The sequence below is a fragment of the Vicugna pacos genome, chromosome 28 (assembly GCF_048564905.1).
Source record: "Vicugna pacos chromosome 28, VicPac4, whole genome shotgun sequence".
Taxonomy (NCBI): Eukaryota; Metazoa; Chordata; class Mammalia; order Artiodactyla; family Camelidae; genus Vicugna; species Vicugna pacos.
Window position 1 is genome coordinate 9,778,909 of NC_133014.1, and position 19,622 is coordinate 9,798,530.

At 51.2% G+C, this 19,622-nt stretch overlaps 1 protein-coding gene across 1 annotated transcript in view; it reads left to right on the forward strand.

The window, feature by feature from the left end:
* Positions 1-19,622, forward strand: part of ACOXL (acyl-CoA oxidase like) — a 247,466-nt gene that overhangs the window by 17,437 nt on the left and 210,407 nt on the right. The window contains 7 exon segments of the mRNA XM_072951449.1: positions 5,845-5,931; positions 6,376-6,474; positions 9,202-9,236; positions 9,238-9,302; positions 9,622-9,708; positions 11,404-11,476; positions 14,922-15,054. Of these exon segments, the coding sequence (XP_072807550.1) occupies positions 5,845-5,931; positions 6,376-6,474; positions 9,202-9,236; positions 9,238-9,302; positions 9,622-9,708; positions 11,404-11,476; positions 14,922-15,054 (579 nt within the window).

The window sequence follows — 19,622 nt, forward strand, 5'->3', positions numbered from 1 at the left end:
GCTTTTGTGTCAGTCAGTTATTTTCCATTATTTTAATTTGATAGAAACAATTTCATAATCATTCGTGATGTACCTTCTTCACCTAAATATTATCACTAGGATTGGTCCATGTTGTCGCACGCCGCTGTGTTCATTCCTATTTATTTATTTTTTTAATCTTCTTATTTTGAAACAATAATGCTTACAGGAAGGTTCAAAAACAGTCACGTGACCCCTTCACCCAGTTTCCTTCAGTGGTGACACCTTAGGTAGCTGTAATGCAGTATGAAATCAGAAGATCAGCATTAGTGCACGGTACTGTTAACTAGACTACAGAACTTGCTCAGACTTCACTAGGTTTTGCATGGACTCAGTTTTGTGTGTGTGTGTGTGTGTGTGTGTAGTTCTGTGAAGTTTGGTTCCCTATAGAGTGTCATGCCGCCACCACCACAATCAAGGTGCAGAGCTGTTTCATCATCACAAAGAAACTTACACGGGTAAGAATTTTCAGTTGCATCCAGCCCCCACCGCATTCCTGTCCTTTGGCGACCACGCGTCTGTTCTCCACCTCTCTGATTTTGCCATTCTGAGAACAGTATGCAAATGGAAGCTCATTGGTTTTTGACGACTGAGTCATACGTCGTTGTGTGAATGTGCCCAGCACTTGGCATTCTCAGACTTCTCCATTTTCGCGGATCTTATGGGTATAGAATGGGTATAGAATGGCCTCACACTGTGGGCTTGCTTTGCGTGCACCAGCAAACCAAGGGCGGTGAGCAGAGTAGCTCCAAGGGCGAGACTGCCCTGGCCCCTCCTGGTGCCCTAGGTCTCCCAGCAGACATGTGGCCCCGCACGTGCGCTCCTTCCCCGCCCTGGACGCCACTGCATCTCAAAGTAAGTCCCTGTGTGCAGACGCCCAGTCCTGATGTCCCCAAAGGGGAGAAGTTATAATTAGAACGCGGACAGGGAAGGGTGAGACAGGAAGCTGGGTCAGTCATTACCACTGATGAGTCCAAGATGGAAACGGTTTCTGTTCTGCAGTGTGGACATCAAACAATGGATGGGAAATAAAAACAAAGGAATCTGTGAGTGTCATCCCCGGGGTAAGGACGCCCACCATTACGTCCTTTGGGGGAAAGTGGTCTCTCCTCTCCCGGTCTCCTGGCTGGGTTAGCTGTGGCTTCCAGAGAGAAGAGAGGCATGTGAGATGCAGCAGATAGCTCCTCCTCTGAGAAATCCTGGAGGATCCTGGTCTAGACTCAGGATCCCCAGTTGCTGCTGGTACCGTATCTCCCCCACCTGCCTTCTCTTCAGCCAGCTTCTGGCGGGTTGTGACCGTGGGGGAGTCTCCACCGGGGGTTCCAGCCCTCTGGGTGGGGAGCCTGCTCCCCTGCACCTGCACGGTCTTGTGCTGGGCCTAGTGCATGGAGTCACACAGGGAATGTTCGAGCGAATGAGGGAGGGGCAGCCTGTGGTTTAAAGCAGACTTAAGAAAGCTTCCAATTCGTTGCAGTATGTCCATCCTGGTTCAAATGATAAACTGTAAAGATAAATTATATGTTAGTTGGGGGGATTTGAACATTGGAAAGTTGACAATGTTAAAGACTTATTATTATATTTTACACGGAATAATGATTTTGGGGTCATGTTTTTAAAAATAGTTTATCTTTTACAAGGTGTACAGGGAATACTTAGGGATGAAATGATAGATGTCTGAGGTAAACCTCAAGGTGACCTGGGGTGTAGAATGGGAAACTGAATTGGGGGAAAGATGACTAAAACAGACCACGAGCTGGCCACCACTGAGTTCACTGCATGCTTCTACTTTGTTAGATATTTTCCACAATAAAAAAAACTTAAAAAAATTTCACTCCTGAGTATCCTGGAAGGAAATTTGAATAGATTTAAAGAAGGAGAGCTTTACAAATATTTCTCTGTTCACATCAATCCTCTGCGTAAAACCCGTCTCTATTGTGCTTCAGAGAAACCCTCCAGTCCTTGGTGTGGTCCACGGGTCCTCTCCAGACACTTCCTGTGCCTGGAGATGTGCGTCTCGGTCTTCTCTTGGTCCTCCCTGTCCATGTGTGGACCACTCACGTTCTCATCCTGGAATGATCTTTTCCCGTCCTTCACCTGCCTGACACCTGCTTATTCCCCAAGTCTCAGCTCAAGCATCCTTCCTTCAGGGAAACCTCCCTCAGGCCTGCAATGTAAATCCCATCTGCATGTTGTCATCCATTTTTGTACATTTTTTTAATGGCTGTATTCTGTTATAGCCTGTCCCCATTTTGAATTTATGGATTTATTCACGAGGCTGTGGTATCTCTCTTAGCATCACTAGAGGGAAGACTCCTCGAAGACTGTGTCCTTCCACATTCTTGATACACAGGAAGCGTCAACACATGAATATTAAGGGAACACATAGAATCAGAACAGCATGGCAGTTACTCAAAAGGGTAAACATAGAATTACCTTATGATCCAGCAGTTCCACTCCTAGGTTTGTACCACAAAGAACTGAAAACAGGGACTCAGATACTTGTTTGCCAGTGTTCATTGCAGCATTATTCACAATAACTAGTTAGGGGAAAGAAACAAGTGTCCATCAACAAATGAATGGATAAACAAAATATGATCTATACATACATACCACGGAATATCATTCAGTCCATAAAAAGGAATGAAGTTCTGACACACGTTCCAACATTGATAAATTTTGAAAACATGATGCTAAGACATTGCATGATTCCACTTGTATGAAATTTTGAGAATAGGCAAATGTATAGAGATAGAAAGGCGGTTAGAGGTTTCCAGAGGCTGGGGGAAGAGGAGACTGTGGGGAGTTATTGGTTAAGAGGCACAGAGTTTGCTGGGGGTGACGAGAAAGCTTTGGAAATAGATAGAGGTGACACAACACTGTTAATGTGGTTAATACCACTGAACTGGACACTTCATGGTGGCTAAAATGGCAGACTTCATGTTATGTGTACTGTACCACAATAAAAAAAGTCTTTAAAATGTAACAAAAATTAACCCTGTTTGCTTTCCCACACACCAGTCCTTGCAGGGGAATTTTCTTTTCTGGTGCTTGGACATCCTAGACAGTCAGAGGGGTATAGGCTTTGTCCCCGCGTCCGGCCCAGGCCACCGCTGCCTTTCCTGTTGGTGGTGGAGGGAGACATCCGGGGAGGGAACGCAGGGCACTAGGAACAGTTCTGTGAGCTCTGGGTTGGTCATGACCTCCTGAGATCTCGGGGCCAGCCCAAAGCCCCTGCTGGCTTTCCTGTACACCTTCAGGCGGCCTGGCCGTCAACCTGAGCATCAACTTAGGAGTCATCTGAGCCCCCTTTCTCTCTCCCTCCGGGTCCTGTTATCCCAAGGCTCCAGGTGTCCCTAAGAGCTTTGGACAAACACAGTTGTGCTCACACAGCCAAGTGCTGGCTGAGCCCGGGGCTGCTTGGAGAGCGACTTGCAGCGAGGAGGGGGTCTGGAAAGGGAGGAAGGTGCCAGGGAGCGAGACTTCTCTGCTGAGGGCTTTGAATCCCCACTCCAGCTTGAGAGTCAGCTCAGGGTCTCCTGCCAAGCAGGCTGATGCAGTCTGGAAGGACGCCACAGCCAAAGGGAACACGATACGCTTCCTCTTCTCTCTCCCAGTGACGGCTCCCTTTTTCCTGATTCGAATCCCCTCACTCTGTCTTGGTTTGCTTGAGTTGCCACGGTAAAGCCCTACAGATCGGGAGCTTAAACAACAGAAGTTTGTGTTCTGACAGTTCTGGAGGCTGGAAATCCAAGATCGAGGTGCCAGCTGATTCGGTTCCTGGCGAGGACCCTCTTTCTGGCTTGTAGACAACCACCTTCTCCCTGTGTCACGCATTTTGAGGGTGAAAGGGAGACACACAGAGCATGTGCTCTGGTATTAAAAGGGCGCTAACCCATCCTGGAGGCCACATCCTCACGACCTCATCCCCGAGGTCCCATAGCCTAACACCACCACATTGGGGGTTAAAGCTTCAGCAAACGAGTTGTGGGCAAAGATCCAGCTTATTCTGTGCCACCAGCCTTTCTGGGGTCACCGTTGTCTCAAAAACCACTTGCAGGGCCTCAGCATGTCCCATCTGCTGTTGGGACGAAAGGAATCTGAACGCACTGGAAGGCTCTTTAGGGGACCCGCCGTCAGACTGCTGTGTGGGAAGGACCTGGCTTCCTGAAAACGGGTCCGTGGCGTCAGGGGGGCAGTCAGAATGGTGTGGGTTCCGTCCGCAGGGTTTCCCCGCCCAAGTTCTGGCACGTTCCTTCAGACACCCGCAGCTTCGCTTTCCTTGCTGTGAAGACGGTGCTGATGCCCGTTCACAGGCTGGTTCAGGTTTATAGTCCTGGGGCTCAGGAGGAGCTCCAGGCCGTGCCTGACAAGTTACAGGGGCTCGATTAGTGGGTAAGTTGGGGGGGCTGCACCCTGAGACGTGGCTGGAGCCCTGCCTCACGTCTTCCAGGTAGTGGCTCAGTTAATGGATGGAGATGAAGTCAGCCTGCGCTCCCGGCTCCAGCCCACCGGCTTTCCCTGCCGCCGAGGGGCGGCCCTCCTTCTGGTCACTATTTGGAAGCTGAGAGGTCCAGCTGGAGGCCGCATCCTTGGGCCCCGTCCACCTGTCCTGACCGCAGCTCCCAGCCCCCAGGCAGCTCCGGCTGTGCCCTCTGGAGGCTGCTGCCAGCCCTCCCTGGGCGTGGTGTGGTCATTACCCCCTGCACCTGACCTTGCAGCTGTCCCTTTGCTCCTCCGGATAGGTGAGAAAGGAGAGGGGGAGCTTCCCAAGGTGTGCGTGTGGTCAGAGTTTTCCTTAGGTGTCCCCGCGCCTCCCCTTTTTTACTTCCTTGCTACTGCTTTTCCCGGTCTCTGTGTCCTGTCCTCCGAGTGGGCCGGGGGCCAGCGGGCTTGCCGGGTAGGGAGGACAGCATTGGTCACAGTGCCCTCTGAGCTCTTCTGTCTTTGCGGTCATTCCCCTGCTACCTTCACTCGGCCCTGCTCAAGCTGCCCCCCCCTCCATGTCAGCGACACTTTTCTAGGGTTTGGAAAAGACCAGATACCACGTCATTGCCCCTCACTGGGTCCTTGCAGCTGTTGGCATGAGGCAGCTTGAGGTTGAACCCCAGCCCTGCACACTTTCTCAGGTGTTGCCGTGGGCGGGTCGCTTCCCTCTCCTGAACCTCAGTGTCCCCATTGGTCAAGTGAAGGGGATGGTGTTTTCTTCCCGGGGTGGTTGTGAGGCTCCGTGAGCTCGTGTGTGTGGAGGTCAGAGCCTGCAAGGTGGGAGGGCTCAGTAAGGGGGCCTGTCACTCACTGCCTTTGTCAGATGGGGAAACTGTGGCGACTGTGTCACTGTGTCATTGCCCGAGGTCCCCCAGCCGGTGGGCAGCTGGGCTGGGATTTGATCCCTGCCTGTCTCATCCGGAGCCGAGTGCCTGCTCATTTTACATCCTCGCTTCTCCCACGAGTCTTCCTGTTGGTGAACTGTTTCTTGTGGTACGACTCACCTGTGCAGGCTGCAGCCAGCACCCGGGTGGATGGACACCTTCTCTGTATCAGACCCTGAGCAGACAAGGCAGAATGCACATTCATTTAATGGGGTGAATGGGGCGGCCTAGAGGATGGAGGACTCCCTCTCCAAGAGTGGAACCTGTGAGCCGTGTCTGCCCCGAGGAGCTGGGGCTGGACTGGCTTCAAGGAGAAGAGTGTGGATGTCACTTGTGGGGTGTGTATAAAGCCTGATGAGTTGACTGACGCTCCTTGAATGGGGTTTGACCAGTGGGTTTGGTCATCATAAAACTGTTGACCCTTGTTAACAGTGGCCTGTATTGTCCTTGTTTTCAGTGTGGAATAATTTTTTGGCTATTTGGTGGTGCCATCAGGAATCTCGGAAGCCCGGGACACGTAATGAAGTGGCTTTGGCCACTCCAGGTATGGCATGTACCTCAATAGATGTCTTCTTCCGTGGAGAGCCTTGAAAATTCACAGTAGCGAGATGTGTTTGTGTGTGACTGCAGAAGAGGAAAATGAAACAGAGAATTAGTGTCAGCCAGAGCTTTGTTCACAATGAGAATTTCGAGGCTGCCTTTTTAAATTGCATTGCGTCTGTCGTACTGTTATCACATTAGCTGTCACCAGGCTGAATTTTGTAATTATCTCCAAGTCCCCTCCTCCTCTGTCCCCAACGTTCTTAATGATCTGAGAGTCTGCAGTTAGAGCAACTGTCTGACGCTGATTTCCTTCGTTTTTTTTTGGGGGGGTAATTATGTTCTTTAATTTATTTATCTGTTTTAATGGAGGTACTTGTGCGGGCTAGGCAGGCACTCTACCACTGAGCTACACCCTCCCCCTCTTCTAACATCTTGGAAACTCCAGGAGCAGAAGTACACAGGGATGTTCGCGATGACCGAGAGGGGCCATGGGAGCAACGTGAGAGGGATCCAGACGGAATCCACCTTCGACCTCTCTGCACAGGTGAGGGGTTGGTCCACCGTTCTGAGGCCCAGGGCAGCAGGGGACTACACAGAATGGGCTCTCCTCTTCCCGAGTGCGCCTTCACCCTCTGCTGTGTGTGCTCCTGGGCCGAGGTGTTCAGATTCAGAAGAATTGCCCAAGTGCTTGAGTGGAGGTGGACACGAGCTCAGCCGTCATGAGTCTAAGACCAGCCAACCCATACACAGCACTTACTGTGGGACAGGCACTGCTCCGCGCCCTTCATGTGCACCGGCTAACTTTTTCTTTTCACAAAAATCATTGCCTTGTATGGGTCCCATTTTCCCCAAACAGCATAAATGATTTAGCTGCCTGGTGTGCTTCTGCAGGGGAGTTGCAAAGTTGAAATCTGATGATGAGTGGACGCTGGTGGATGTGCTGCCTCCCGGGATGGGGATGGGATGGGGTAGGGGGGTGAGGGAACAAGCCCACAGCAGCTCAGGCCGCCGAGGGCTGGCTTAGCAGGGACCGGATTCCTCCCTCCTTGGTTTCTGAGTTTCTCCCTACATTTCCCTTTTAAACGCCAGAACGTATCGGATGAGCTCCCTCTTCCTCCAGGACTGTGTCAGCCTCTTATGTTTTTGGGTTATTTACTCCTGCAGATTGTTTGTTTTATTTTTATGTTTGGATGGCAGATTGAGGAGTGGTATGGAGAGCTTAGAGGTTAAGAGAGAGTTTTATTTCTGCACTTCACTTGAGATCACAAAAACAAAAGAGGCCAAGAGCGCCGTGGCCAAAGCCGTCCTTTTTCGTGCTTATGGAACCGGCCGTTTTGCCGGTCTTCAACAGCTAATGCTGATAGGAGCTGACACACACGGTGTGCGTTATTTAGATCCAGCTTTCACGCCAGCGTTTTGGCTGATGCTGACCTTCCGAATCAAGGAATTTTGCCAGAAGTGACAAATCTCCTTTCCCAGAGTGGATCAGATGTCGATGGGGACGGATGGCCTCCTTGTGTGCTCCCCACAACCCCAGACCTTTTCTGCCAGGCCAACATTTCTCTGCCACTTCCCTTCCCACCCTCGAGGGGTTAGTGTCCCCTCACCACATGGCTTTGTCGCGGTGGTCTGTTACTGCATCCAGCCTCAGAATAACTCCTTCTTGGGGAAGTCCTGGCTGGTCTGATAAGACAAGGGCGGCCTCCAGAGTCTTCTCTTATAAAGAATCAGCTTGTCCATTTATGTTTCTGAAAAGCACAGGTCAGAAGTTTCCCGTGTGCACACATGTCAGAGAGTGTTTTCTTGGGCTTCGAGACTGTATTTCTTGGCCAGAGGGGAAGTGCAGTCTAACAGCGTGAAATCCAAGATGATCTTTGATCAATTGCTTGTTGGTTTGGTTCAGCCACATCTTCAATACTGTCAGTGTCACTTAACGTTTGCAGTTCTGCTTTTTCTCCGTTTCTCCCCGGGACTCTCAGACCTGTCCCAGGTACCCAGCATCCATAGCCGGCAGTGAGCATCCGTCTCTCCTTGACAAGAGGTTGAGGGGTATCCGAGGTGGTGGTGGCGAGCGAATGGAGGGGGACCAAGAAGTGAAGGCGGGGGATGATCCTGTACTGGCTCCTGGAGAGGAGGAGAAAGGAGGCAGAGTTTTCAGCCGAGACTGTACATAAAAATCTCTGCGTTTCACCCCCAGCTTCTTCCTGAACAGTGTTAGTTTCAGACTGTTTTGAGCTGGAATTCTTGGTCAGAATGTGGAGCCAAGCTGGATGGCCTGTCCTAGGATACTTTCCCTTATACGATAGAGTCGTATACAAATTTGCTTTTTGGTTTAAGGGCTTATACATATGACCTTTTGTGGGGAGCCTTTTATTATTATATTCATTGATCAGGAAAATGGAGAAGCAGTTTCTGAAACAATCATCCGAAGGCATCAATGAGATATTTCTTCTTATAAAAATCAAAATTTTCTGGGCTGAAAGTCCAGGCAATGGCGGGGATAGGTCAGGGTCGCCTAGTGGTCTTGTGTTCAAGTGCACACGTTTAACCTTCGGCTCGTTAGTTGCTGTTTCAACAGCAGCCCCATACCTTAGAGGCAAGGGTGTTCAAGGCCCAGGAGCAGTGGAGGGCATGAGGAACCAACTGATTGGCTCAGAAGAGGTGATGCCCAATGTGGACTCATTCCAACTAGGGGCCCCAGATCACTGGATGTTCCATCCTTTCTTGTGAACCTTGCAGGTGGAGTGTTTGGGGGTGAGAGGCGAGTGAAGAGCTGAATATATCTCACCAGGGCTTTTAGATCATTTAAAAGTCAAAACCTCGGTGTGGAGTAGTCCAGAGAGACAGCTCGTGGAGGAAAGAATTTATACATTTATACAGGCTGAGGCAAAGAGTATGCAGGCCAGACCAATGTAACAAAGAAGAGAGACCGGCAAGAAGTGAATGAACACTTTTCATCCATCAGAAAGGGGCAACTTATTTTCCTGGTTGGATCATTCATTGAACAAAGTGCTTTCATTTGCAATCATTTTCAGGTTGAGGGGGAGACGAACCGTGCGCGTCGCGGGGGTGGCATGGTGGTGCTGAGCTGGTGGTGTGACGCTTACAAGGCAGAACTCCATGACTCTGGGTCGTCTGCTGCTTGGCTGTGAAATCACCTGAAGCTTGGAGCTGCGCGATGTGGGTCTGTTTCCCGGTGCTCATTGCATAGAGCCAGGGAGTTGAAATGAGCCGTAAGAAAGAACACCGTTGCTTTGCTGTTTCCGTGTAGGAGTTTGTCATCAACACACCATGAGAAAATGCTGAGAAACGCGCTGCATGGGAATTACGCGGCGGTCTTTGCCCAGCTCATCCTAAACGGAAGATCTCAAGGTTTGTCACCAACACAGAAACCTGGACTGTTTCCCTTTACTAACACGGTTCTCCTGTGAGTATTTTGCCCTGAAAACCCACGTTGCAGGGCTGTTTTTATCTTGTGAAAAATTCCGCAGTGACTTTTATCTCCTAAATATTCACAATGATACGCTCTATCTTTGCATTTGGCATTGTGCTCTGCTATGGGCACTGCACAGTCATAGAACGGAATGAATTGCACAGTCAGCATTGCTGTGTACTGTCCCAGGAAATGAGTAAAGCTTTGATCACGTCTGTAGAAAGGAGAGCTTAGTAAGTGTCCCTTCACCTTCCTCAGGGCCCCACTGTTTCATCGTTCCTGTCCGTGATGAAAAGGGAAGCATGTACCCAGGAGTGACAGCTATTGATATGATGTATAAAGAAGGTGAGTCCCCAGGTGGCCCCTCTCCCACCCGCATTTACCCCAAGAAGATCCTAACCTAATTCACCAAAACAGTGACGGCAGAGAGGACTCTGGTGTTAAGCCTGATGAGGGTTTTCTCCGTGCAGCAGTGGGAGGGGCGCAGACCGCCGCTTGTGAACACGCATTGGTCTCATTTCTCCCCGCCTCTTGTGTTTCCTTGTAGCGGGGCAGCTCTGCCCTGAGCTGTTGGATCTCCTCTCCCCTTCCTGGACGTGTGGTCCCTCGAGGGCAGAGTGAGGCTCTCTTTTTCCTGCCCCAGAGCCCCCAGCCTCAATGGGTCCTAAGGATTGCCTTGGGGGACTATTTCGCTAGGGGCTGCTGTCCTCAGGCTGAGCGGCTTACACAACAGAAATGCATCCTCTCCCAGTCCTGGAGGCTCCGAGTCCCAGATCAAGGTGGCAGCAGGGTTGGTTCCCTCTGAGGGCTGCGAGGGAAGAATCTGTCCCAGGCCTCCCTCCTTGGTTTGTAAGTAGCCGTCTTCATGTTAGCGTGGTGTTCTCCCTGTGTGCTTCTCTGTGCCCAGTTCTCCCGTCTTATAAGGACACCCATCTTAGAAGGACGAGGGCCCACGAATGCTGTCCTTTTAACTTGATTACTTCTGTAAATACCCTGTCTCCAAAGACGGTCACATTCCCAGGCACTAGGGCTTAGGGCTGCAGCATATGAATTTTGAGGGGATGCAATTCAACCCAAAACACTGGGTGAGAGCAGACCGTGCCTCTGGGTTCCACTGGTCATCCCCAACCAAGGCCAAGTGAAGCCAAATGAGAAGGTGCAGGGGAGAAGGGAAGAAAAAGAGAGGAAAGACGGTCCTTTGGTGGAGGCAGGTAGTCTCACCCTGGCCCCTTAGCATTACCGACCACTGCCCACCTGCAGGGGTGGGTTGCAAGTGGTTTTGTGACTGTGTCTCTCAGGGGACATGTCAAGTGCTGCTGAGAGCAGAGGGGTCGCCCAGCTCTCGTGAAGCAGTGCCAGGCATTCAGGAAGCTGGCAGACCCAGAAAGTCTGCTCTGGTTCCCTTGTAAGCTCATAAGTGCGGGTGTGTCCTTGTCTCCCTAAGTGTGAGGTGAACAAAAAGTAGAGCCCAGACTCTGACAGGTGTCATGTGGAAATGAATCTGGCAGATTTCAAGAAACCTTCCAGGAGTCAGGTCACCCCGCCCACTCACTGCTGTCTCCGTGTCTTTTAGGCTTTTGCTGTCCCAAATTCACCCCGTGTGCTGAGGAGCAAGCCCCGGGAGGGAGGGGGAACTTGAGATCTGCATCACTGGGTTGTGGGGGGAGCGCGCATAACTGGCTTTCCTCCTTCTCTGTGTTCAGCCTGACATTCTTGCAGGTGCCTAGAATTCTCCTTTTTCTAGTCATAGCAACTGCTCAGGCAGGAAGCTGTTTGCCCCCCAGACCCCCCACCTGAGTCTCGGAGCAGGTGGGCTGCACAGATGGTGGAGCACTTTCTCCTCCGTTCTCGCGAGGGAAGAGGGGGCTGGAGAAACAGGCTCTTCAAGGAAACAAGTGAACAGCATCCCCTACCCCAGATGAGAAAGCGTGAGCCATCCTGGAAGTGAAACAAAGGGCTTTGCAATTCGTGGAGGCAGACCTGGGAAGCTGCTGCACAGCCACTGGCCCTGCAGCTCCCTCTCCGCTCTGCTCTTTCTAGGTCTGCACGGTGTGGATAATGGGATTTTGCGATTTGACAAGGTTCGGATACCGAGGGAGAACCTGCTGGATAGGTGAGTAGTTTTCTCCTTAACTAGGCTAACGGTGCAGGTGGTCTCAGTGCCCTCGCACCCACGCCTGGTCTCCCCTGGTCTCCCCTGGTTCCTGGGTCTCACCTCCTGGGGCTGCATGGCCAGGCCGTCTTCTCATAACGACTCCTACAAGCTTACTGATGACGGACTGGGAGACGTAGATGAGCAAAGGAAACAGAATTTAAATGATCCCAAATGCTATCAACCCAGACTGAGTGTTTGTTACACTTTCTTGTGTGACCCTTTAGACTTTTCTCTATAAGAGAGAGAGATTTGATTTTTACTGAATGAGATCCACTTAGAAATTCTATTTTTTGTAACTTGCAATTTCCAGTTAATACTGTATGTCTAGTGTTTCTGTGCAACGATAAATAACAGATATGCATTACCATTTTTAATGCCCTGATAGACTATGACATAAATGATCTATGTGTTATGTAGTTAATCCCTTGTAGTTGGGTATTTAGATTGTTTCCTTTAGAAAAAAACTTTGCTTTGGCTATGATAAAATGATGTGCTGTTGCCTCCTTTGTGGATGACAGAAGATAAGGTACCGCCCTGCAGCTTCGGAGGCTGTTAAAACCAGTTCAGTTTGGGCGGGTCATGTCAGAGGTGTTCGGTGTCATCTCCCAGCATCCCTCAGGGAGGTCAAGGCAGGTTAACCAGCGAGGTGAGGGTTGCTTCCACAGGTGCCTGCCTTCCAGGGGTGGAGCCTCAGGAGTTCACAATGCTCTTTGCAGGACTAGGAAACACCAGTTGCCTTTACTTTTCTCAGCAGCATTTCACGGACCCAATAAAAATCCTGACCCACAGTCATGTAAATACGTGAAAAAGCGAGCCATGAGGCTTGCTCCCTGTTTTCCTATAGATGTCCCTCAAACACTTTACTCCTTTTTGTTGCTTGCGAGTTCTTGCTGGCAAATAGATACCAACAGTTTAAGGAAAATATGGGGGAAGCAAACTTAAAATGAACCAGATTCTCCTTGTTAACTTTCCATCCTGTGGATTGGTAGGAAGTGAACTGGCAACGACGAAAGCTTCTTTGCAATTATCCTGGTGGGTGGTGAAGCCCCCAGCCCCCCTTAGGAATGACCAGCGCCGATGCCAGGCGGTCTGAGGACCACCAGCCTTCCCCAGAGGTGCCTGCGCATTTCTTGGTCACTTATCAAGCTATCAGCATCACTCCACCCTAGGAGATGGGGAAGAGGGAAGGAAAGCCACAGACACGCAGCTCCCCACTTCTCACCCACCCTAATGGGATTTTAGTGTCCTGGACAGTTCTTTGCCAGAATCTGGGCCCACTGGCTCATCCAATGGACTAGAGATTAGAAAGTCAGATTCAACCAGAAAGGAAAATGATAGGGGCCGCACAGTCTGTAGAAGTGATGAGAATACATAGAATATTCTTTGATGAGCAAGATTTGATTTAAAAACCATTGCATTGGTGTTTAAGCTCCCCGCTCCCCCTCCAGATACTACAGAACAGCAGAGATAACACTGCTTTATTTATCACTTGATCAAAAGTGGGTCTGTAAGTAGGTGTTCAGATTCAATGAAATCTCTATCAAAATATAGCTGCCTTTTTTTTGAAAAAAATGAGAAACTGTCCTAAAATTCATATGGAAATGCAAGAATAGCCCAAACAATCTTGATGAAGAAGAACAAAGCAGAAGAAATCACATCCCTGACATGAAAACTTACCGCAAATCTGCAGTAATCAAGACAGTGTGGTGGCATAAGGCTCGATGTATGGACAATGCGATAGAATAGAGGGTCTGGAGATAAATCCATGCATTTATGGTCAATTGATATTGAACAAAGATGACAAGATAATTGAATGGGGAAAGAAGTGTCTTTTCAGCAGATTTTCTGGAACAACTGGTTGTCCACATGTGAATGCATGAAGTTGGGCCTTTACCTCATGCCGTGTACAAAAATTAACACAAGATGGCTCACAGATCTAAATGTAAGAGTTGAAATGATAAAACTCATAAAAGAAAACATACATGTAAATCTTTCTGACCTTGATTTGTTAGGTGGGACCCGAAAAGCACAGGGAACCAAAGAAAAAAATAGATCAATTGGACTTCATCAAAATTAAAAAAACTTGTGTGGCAGAGGGCACCATGAAGAGAGTGGAAAGACAATCTGCAGAATGGGAGAAAATATTTGCAAATCATATACGTCATAAGAGTCTAGTATCCAGAATATAAAAGCAACTATATTACAGCTCAATAATAAAAAGACAAATGAGCCAATTGAAAAAGGGCAAAAAGATGAATAGACGTTTATCCAGGGAAGATATACGCACTGCTGATAACATGCAAAGATGTTCGACATCAGTGTTATTAAGGCAATGCCAGCGAAAACCACGGTGAAATACCACATTGCACTCACTTCATGGCTGTAGTAAAAGAGACAGATGGTAACGAGTGTTGGTGGAGAATTTGAAGCTCTCATCCACTGCTGGTGGGGATGTAAAATGATGTTGCCACGTTGGAAAAGAACTTGGCATCTCTTCAAAAGTTTGCCATTTTCATGTGACCCAGCAGTTCTGCTCCTCAGGATGTCTGAAAACATGGTCCACAAGAGAACTGAAAACATATATTCACACAAAAAAACTTATACATGAATGTTCGTAGTATAATTATTCATAATAGCCAAAAAAGTAGAAACAGCACAGATATCCGTCCGCTGATGAATGGATAAGCAACAGATGGTGTGTCGATACAACGGAATACCATTTGGCCATAAAAAGGAATCAAGTACTGATACGTGTTACAACATGCTGAACCTTGAAAGCTGTCAAGTGAAAGAAGCCAAACACAAAGGCCACTAATTGTGTGATGCCACTGATGTGAAATGTCCAGAACAGACAAATCCATAGAGCTAGAAAGTAGAGTGATGGGTGTGGGGCTCTGGAGGGTGGGGGACGTGGGATGTGGCTGCTCACGGCATAGGGCTTCTTTTTGGCGTGATGAAATGTTCTGGAATTGGATAGTGGTAATGGTTGCACAACCTCGTGAAAATACTAAAAGCCGTTGAACAGTTTAAAAGGGTGAAGTTCGTGGTATATGATTTATATCTCAATAACAAAAAAGTGGATTGATGTGCGGTCCTCATGCTCAGGCTCCGCTGTTGGCTTCGTGCTGGCGGTCCTCCTGCCTCTCCTTGGCAGGGACCACTGCTAAGTCAGGGGTAGGTAGTGGCGGGAGATCTGCTCTTAATTTCCATGAGTCAGCATCTCTTAGGGAGGCACTTCCCCTGCTCCCCGCTCCCCATCTCGGGAGGGAGGTTCCAGGGTGGGGAAACCTGGGTGACTTCCCAGTGTGTGCTCGTGGGAGCCACCTGACTTCATTTCTGGGCGCCATGGCCATCTTTTCCATTAACCCACCTCTCTTTTCCACCTGCCTCTCCCGCACCACAGGTTCGGTTCCGTGGCTCCAGATGGGCAGTACCACTCCCCCATTAAGGACAGGAGAGCGAGATTCAATGCGATGCTGGCAGCGCTGACCCCTGCGAGACTAGCTGTGACTTTCCAAGCTATGGGCTCTATGAAGGTGACTGACTCTCACTTTAATTTCCCTCATTGTTTGTCCTCGGCATGTTCCAAGGGTGGGTGACAGTTTCGGGGGCTGATCTTCTTGAGCCACGGTTGGTGTAATGTGGCCTAGGTTCCTGGGTAGATGCTGGTGAGGGCCAGTTGGCCCTGCACAGAGAACCTTTCTACAGCCTTCTTCCCACGGGATCCCCTCCCTCTGCACCCAGGTATGTGCTGCTGATTACGGTGTGTGGAGCATAGGCATGGTGGCAACAGGGCCACAAAGGATGGCCCCAGGGGAATGGTTGTTTGGAACAAGCACATCTTCTGGAAAAAGCAGCTAAGAGCTGACTCGGGTGGATGAGGGCCTGCGTGTCTTGGCTGAGTTCACTGGGGAGCATTGGTGCTCGTGGGGCTGTTTGGTGTGTGACGGTCACCGTCACAGGTTGGAGTCCTCTCTGCCTCCCCTCCCCCTGCCCCTTCCTCTGTTTGGTTGGAAAGAGCAGCTCTGGAAGGTCGCCGCCCCCTCGGGGTGCAGCACTGCCTGTTCTCTGGCCCTCCCCGTCTCTCTGCATCTCTTAAGCTCCGCTGAAGTTGGTGAAGCTGGAAGGAGAATTAAGATACCCGTGAATATACATCTGTGGCTTGAACTCAGCTTCTCCGTCAAGAAGGAACAGATTTCATTCAGCGGGCTCCAGGCCTGACAGCAGCGTGCAGCCGTCTTAACAGCAGGAAAGCCCTCCCTTTCTCCGCCCTGCCGGGTCTGCCCGCTCACGGGAAGCCTGCCTGAGCCAGCAAGCCCAGGCCGTGCCCTTCCCGCCGCTCGGTCCTGAGCCAGTGACCGGACGCTCGCCCGTGGTCGCTGCCTCCTGAGCTTGTTTTTGGTGGCTCTTTAAGAGGGCCGGATGGGTGTTCAGTTCTGAAGAGCCAGGTCCGGAGTGGCTCAGCTGGTCCCCTGAGCTGAGCCGTCTGCATCAGTGAGGCCCCAGGAGAGCCTTGCGGTGCAGGCTCGGGGGTGAGGCCACGGTGCTGGCTCAGCGTCACAAGTGCAGAGGAAAACCCTGCTCCCAAGTCTGTGATAAGCTGTTTCAGCTGCTTTTAGGGCTCCAGAACGGGACAGAGGGAGCAGACGCAGGCGAGCCTAGCATTACATTGTGCAGAAGATGGGACAGAAATCTGAGCAGGGTCATGTGAAGCCATGATATCTGCACAACAGCCCCTCTGATCACAGCAGCTGTCAGGGGTCCTGCAAGGAGAGTGCCGGTGAATATTGAAACCACATGCTGGGCAGTGGCTATCAAGATGCTGTGGACACCCTGCGCTGATATGTTTCGGAGGGGGTGATGTGGTGTGGAGGACGTCCACACTGCCAGCAGCGCTGTCAGCTCATCCAGGCCAGTGCTGGAGTTCTGAGGGGTCAGGCATAGGGGGGTGTAGACGGGGCTGGGGGGTACCTTCTGGGAGAGACTTGGTTTTAAGTATCAGTAGACCTGGAGCAGTGGGGGTGGGGGGTGAGGAGACAGAGTGGCTGATTTTTAAGAGGTACTCGTTCTCCATTGTACCGGGGGGCCAGCCCCCACTGAGTCTGGAAGTTTTCAGGGTGGTGGGTGCCACATTTGGATCAATTCCTTGTCGGGCATCTGACGCACATCCTTCGTTTCCAGCAATGTACAGGCCTTATCGTGTTCATGAGCTATGATGTCAGAGAACCCGGGGCTCAAATCTCAGCCTGGATGTGACTGGCAGTGGGGTCGTGGCAAATAAGTGGCCTTCTTTAAGCCTCGGTTTCTTCATCTGTTAAATGGGTCTTCTGAAAATGGTGAGGCCTGAGGGAAGGATGCGTGCTTGGTGCTGGCACAGAGCAAATGCTCAGGCATTCAGTGCTGTTGCTGATGTGACGGTTGCTGCCGCTGCCATTACCAGGGAGATAGGAGTAGGAGTAAGTGGGCTTTTCTGTGAAACATATGCCTGGGGTCCTGGCCTCCAGGAAAACAGGGGGTCTGAGACATTTTGCAAAGGTGCACATTGTCCCTTGGATTCCTGAGTATCAGAAGCAAAACACAGTAGCTGGGAGTTGGCACCTGGCCTGCCCAGGAGGCGGATTTGCCAGGTGACAGGGACACCCCCGGCAGGGCTGGCGGGGCCTCAGACCCCTGTCGGTCCTGACAGACAGCGACCCAGCCGCTGTGACCTCATCGCGAGCATCTCAGCGAGGATGATCTCACCGGCTCTCTTGGCAGCTCCCCCTGCTCCGGCTCCAACACACGACAGACGCTTTCTCAGCTGAAACCTGAGCCGTCCTGCTTGCTCTGTGCTCGCTGATGAGTGGAAAGCGGATCCCTTTCTCCTCCGTGCATTCCTCCCGTGTTAGGAAACTGTCACCGCGGCGCCCCATGCTCAAGGCTGAGCATGCCCGGTCTTTTAAAACTTTGCCCAGATGTCTTTCTTTCCCCCCACCCCCACCGTTCTCTCTCATTTTCATTGTGTTTCCCATGACTTTCAGACTTTCTCTTAAAGACTCCCTGTAATAGTCGCTCTCTCATTTGTGTCCTGAGTGTGGTTCCCCGAAGAAACGATTAGCAGGGACACAAGGAAAAGGAAACTAAGACGTTTGGCAGGGGCCGGCTGGGGAGAGGACTCTGCAGCCGAAGTGGGGAGGTGGGGAAGCCTTTTCAGAAGGAGGATGGAAGCTGGGGAAAGTCACTGTGAGTTTGGAGGCAGAGGCAGAGGCAGAGGTGTGAAATGTACATGAGGCCCGGCCTGTAGTTTTGGGTCGATTTTGCATGGAAGTAATATTTGAGCACGAGACGAACTGGTCCCCCACGTTCAGAAGAGTCTCCCTAAGCCTTTACAATAGACGTTCCTCAGTGGCCGGTTCCTGATGCAGCAGCTCTGGGGTGGGGCCGGAGAATCCGCATTTCTAGCAAGTTCCCCAGTGAGGCTGAGGTCGCTGGCCCAGGACCGCACTAGGAGAAGCCCTGCACAGAACAGATGCATGCAGTTCCAAATTCCCGGCCCCGCCCCAGCCACCCTGTCCCCCGCCCCCCGTGGCCCCAGAGTGCCTCCAGGATCAAGGCCCACGTTCCCTTCAGTCTCCAGCGCCTTCTGTGACCTCTCGCCCGGCCCCGCTCATGCGCTGCAGTGCTGTCTGGGGAGCCCATCCCCCCTGTCGCAGGGTTAGTTTCGTGGACACTTCAGAGCTCAGGCAAAATATCCCTTCCTCTGAAAGGTCACAGCCTGCAAGTGGTCCTTCCATCACATTCCAAGGCACCGAACTCCCCCGGCAGCACTGATTACAGTTGTCACCAGCTAATGGGGTGATGGCTGTCTCCCCTGCTAGCCTAAAATCTCCACCAGTGGGGGCCCTGCTGGCCTCACACACCACCGTGTGATCAGTCTCCCACACAGTGCTGGGCACACAGTAGGTGCACAGCAAACAGGAGTTGAAAGAATGAATGAAGAATAAATCTGAATTCACATATAAAGCACTGTGCACAGGTCTTAGCCCATGGGAGCTCTCAGTATGTGTTCATTCTCCCCTGCCCCCCCCACCCCCTCAGCCTCTTCCCAGTGTGACGGGGACGGATGCTGCGGCCTCTTCCTTCTGACCCTGTGTGGCCCTTCTGGCCAGAACGTGTCTTCTTTCCTCCTTCCTGTCCGTCCTGTCCCGGGACACTGTCCCTCGGGTCTGTTTCACGTGTAAGTGCTCACTCACAGCGCTGGGAGCGGCCACTGTGGTGGCACCTGTTTCGCAGTTGGGAACGAGGCCCTGGTGGTCAGGGAGTTGCCCGGGTGGATGTGCACCTCACACAGCATGTCTGTGACAGGCAAGGACCACACTGTGGGGTCTGTGTGTGGAGTACAAGTCAGGAGTATTGGATTGAATCTGCAGGCACGTGCGATGCCGGGAGGTGGAAACACTCGTTACCCAGTTCTGGCCCCAGGGATTATGGCAATGAGGCCCGCCCCACAGACTGCTGGGACGTACGGTTTCCACGGAGAAGGTTGCAGCTTCTGTCATTTCTTTGAGTGAAATGATCAACTGGCCCTTGGTCGTCTCACCTGCTTTTGACAACTCTGCCATGTACCTGACGGGGTCATGGTTCAGACCATGTGTGGCTCAGATCCCCTCCACCCTGCAGAGGACAGATGCTGGAGAGGCCAAGTGACTGCTCTGTGAGGGTGAGGCTACCACCCTCAACTGTGGGCAGGGTGGGGACCCCCCCCAGTCATAGCCCCCAGGGCCGGCTCAGGGTCTGCTGCTGCTATGGCTGGTGCGAGCCGGCGAGATAGTTCAGTATGGCCTTGGCAGGTCACTGATCCTTCTCTGCATCTCTGAAAATCATACCAGCACCCCTTCATGGAGCTGCTGAAAGGCTGGAGCGAATTGAGACCTGTAAGGGGCTTATACCAGTGCCTTATATACTAAGTCATCAATACGTGAAGGCAGCTATTATGACAAAGGATGTCGAAGCTTATATAATCAAGTTGAGGGATCTTGATGGTTAAACATGACATCTGAGGTTGAGGATCGGGTTTGTAGCACGTGCTTACCCCCAAGTGGTAGTGGCTGCTTGGAGCTGAGGG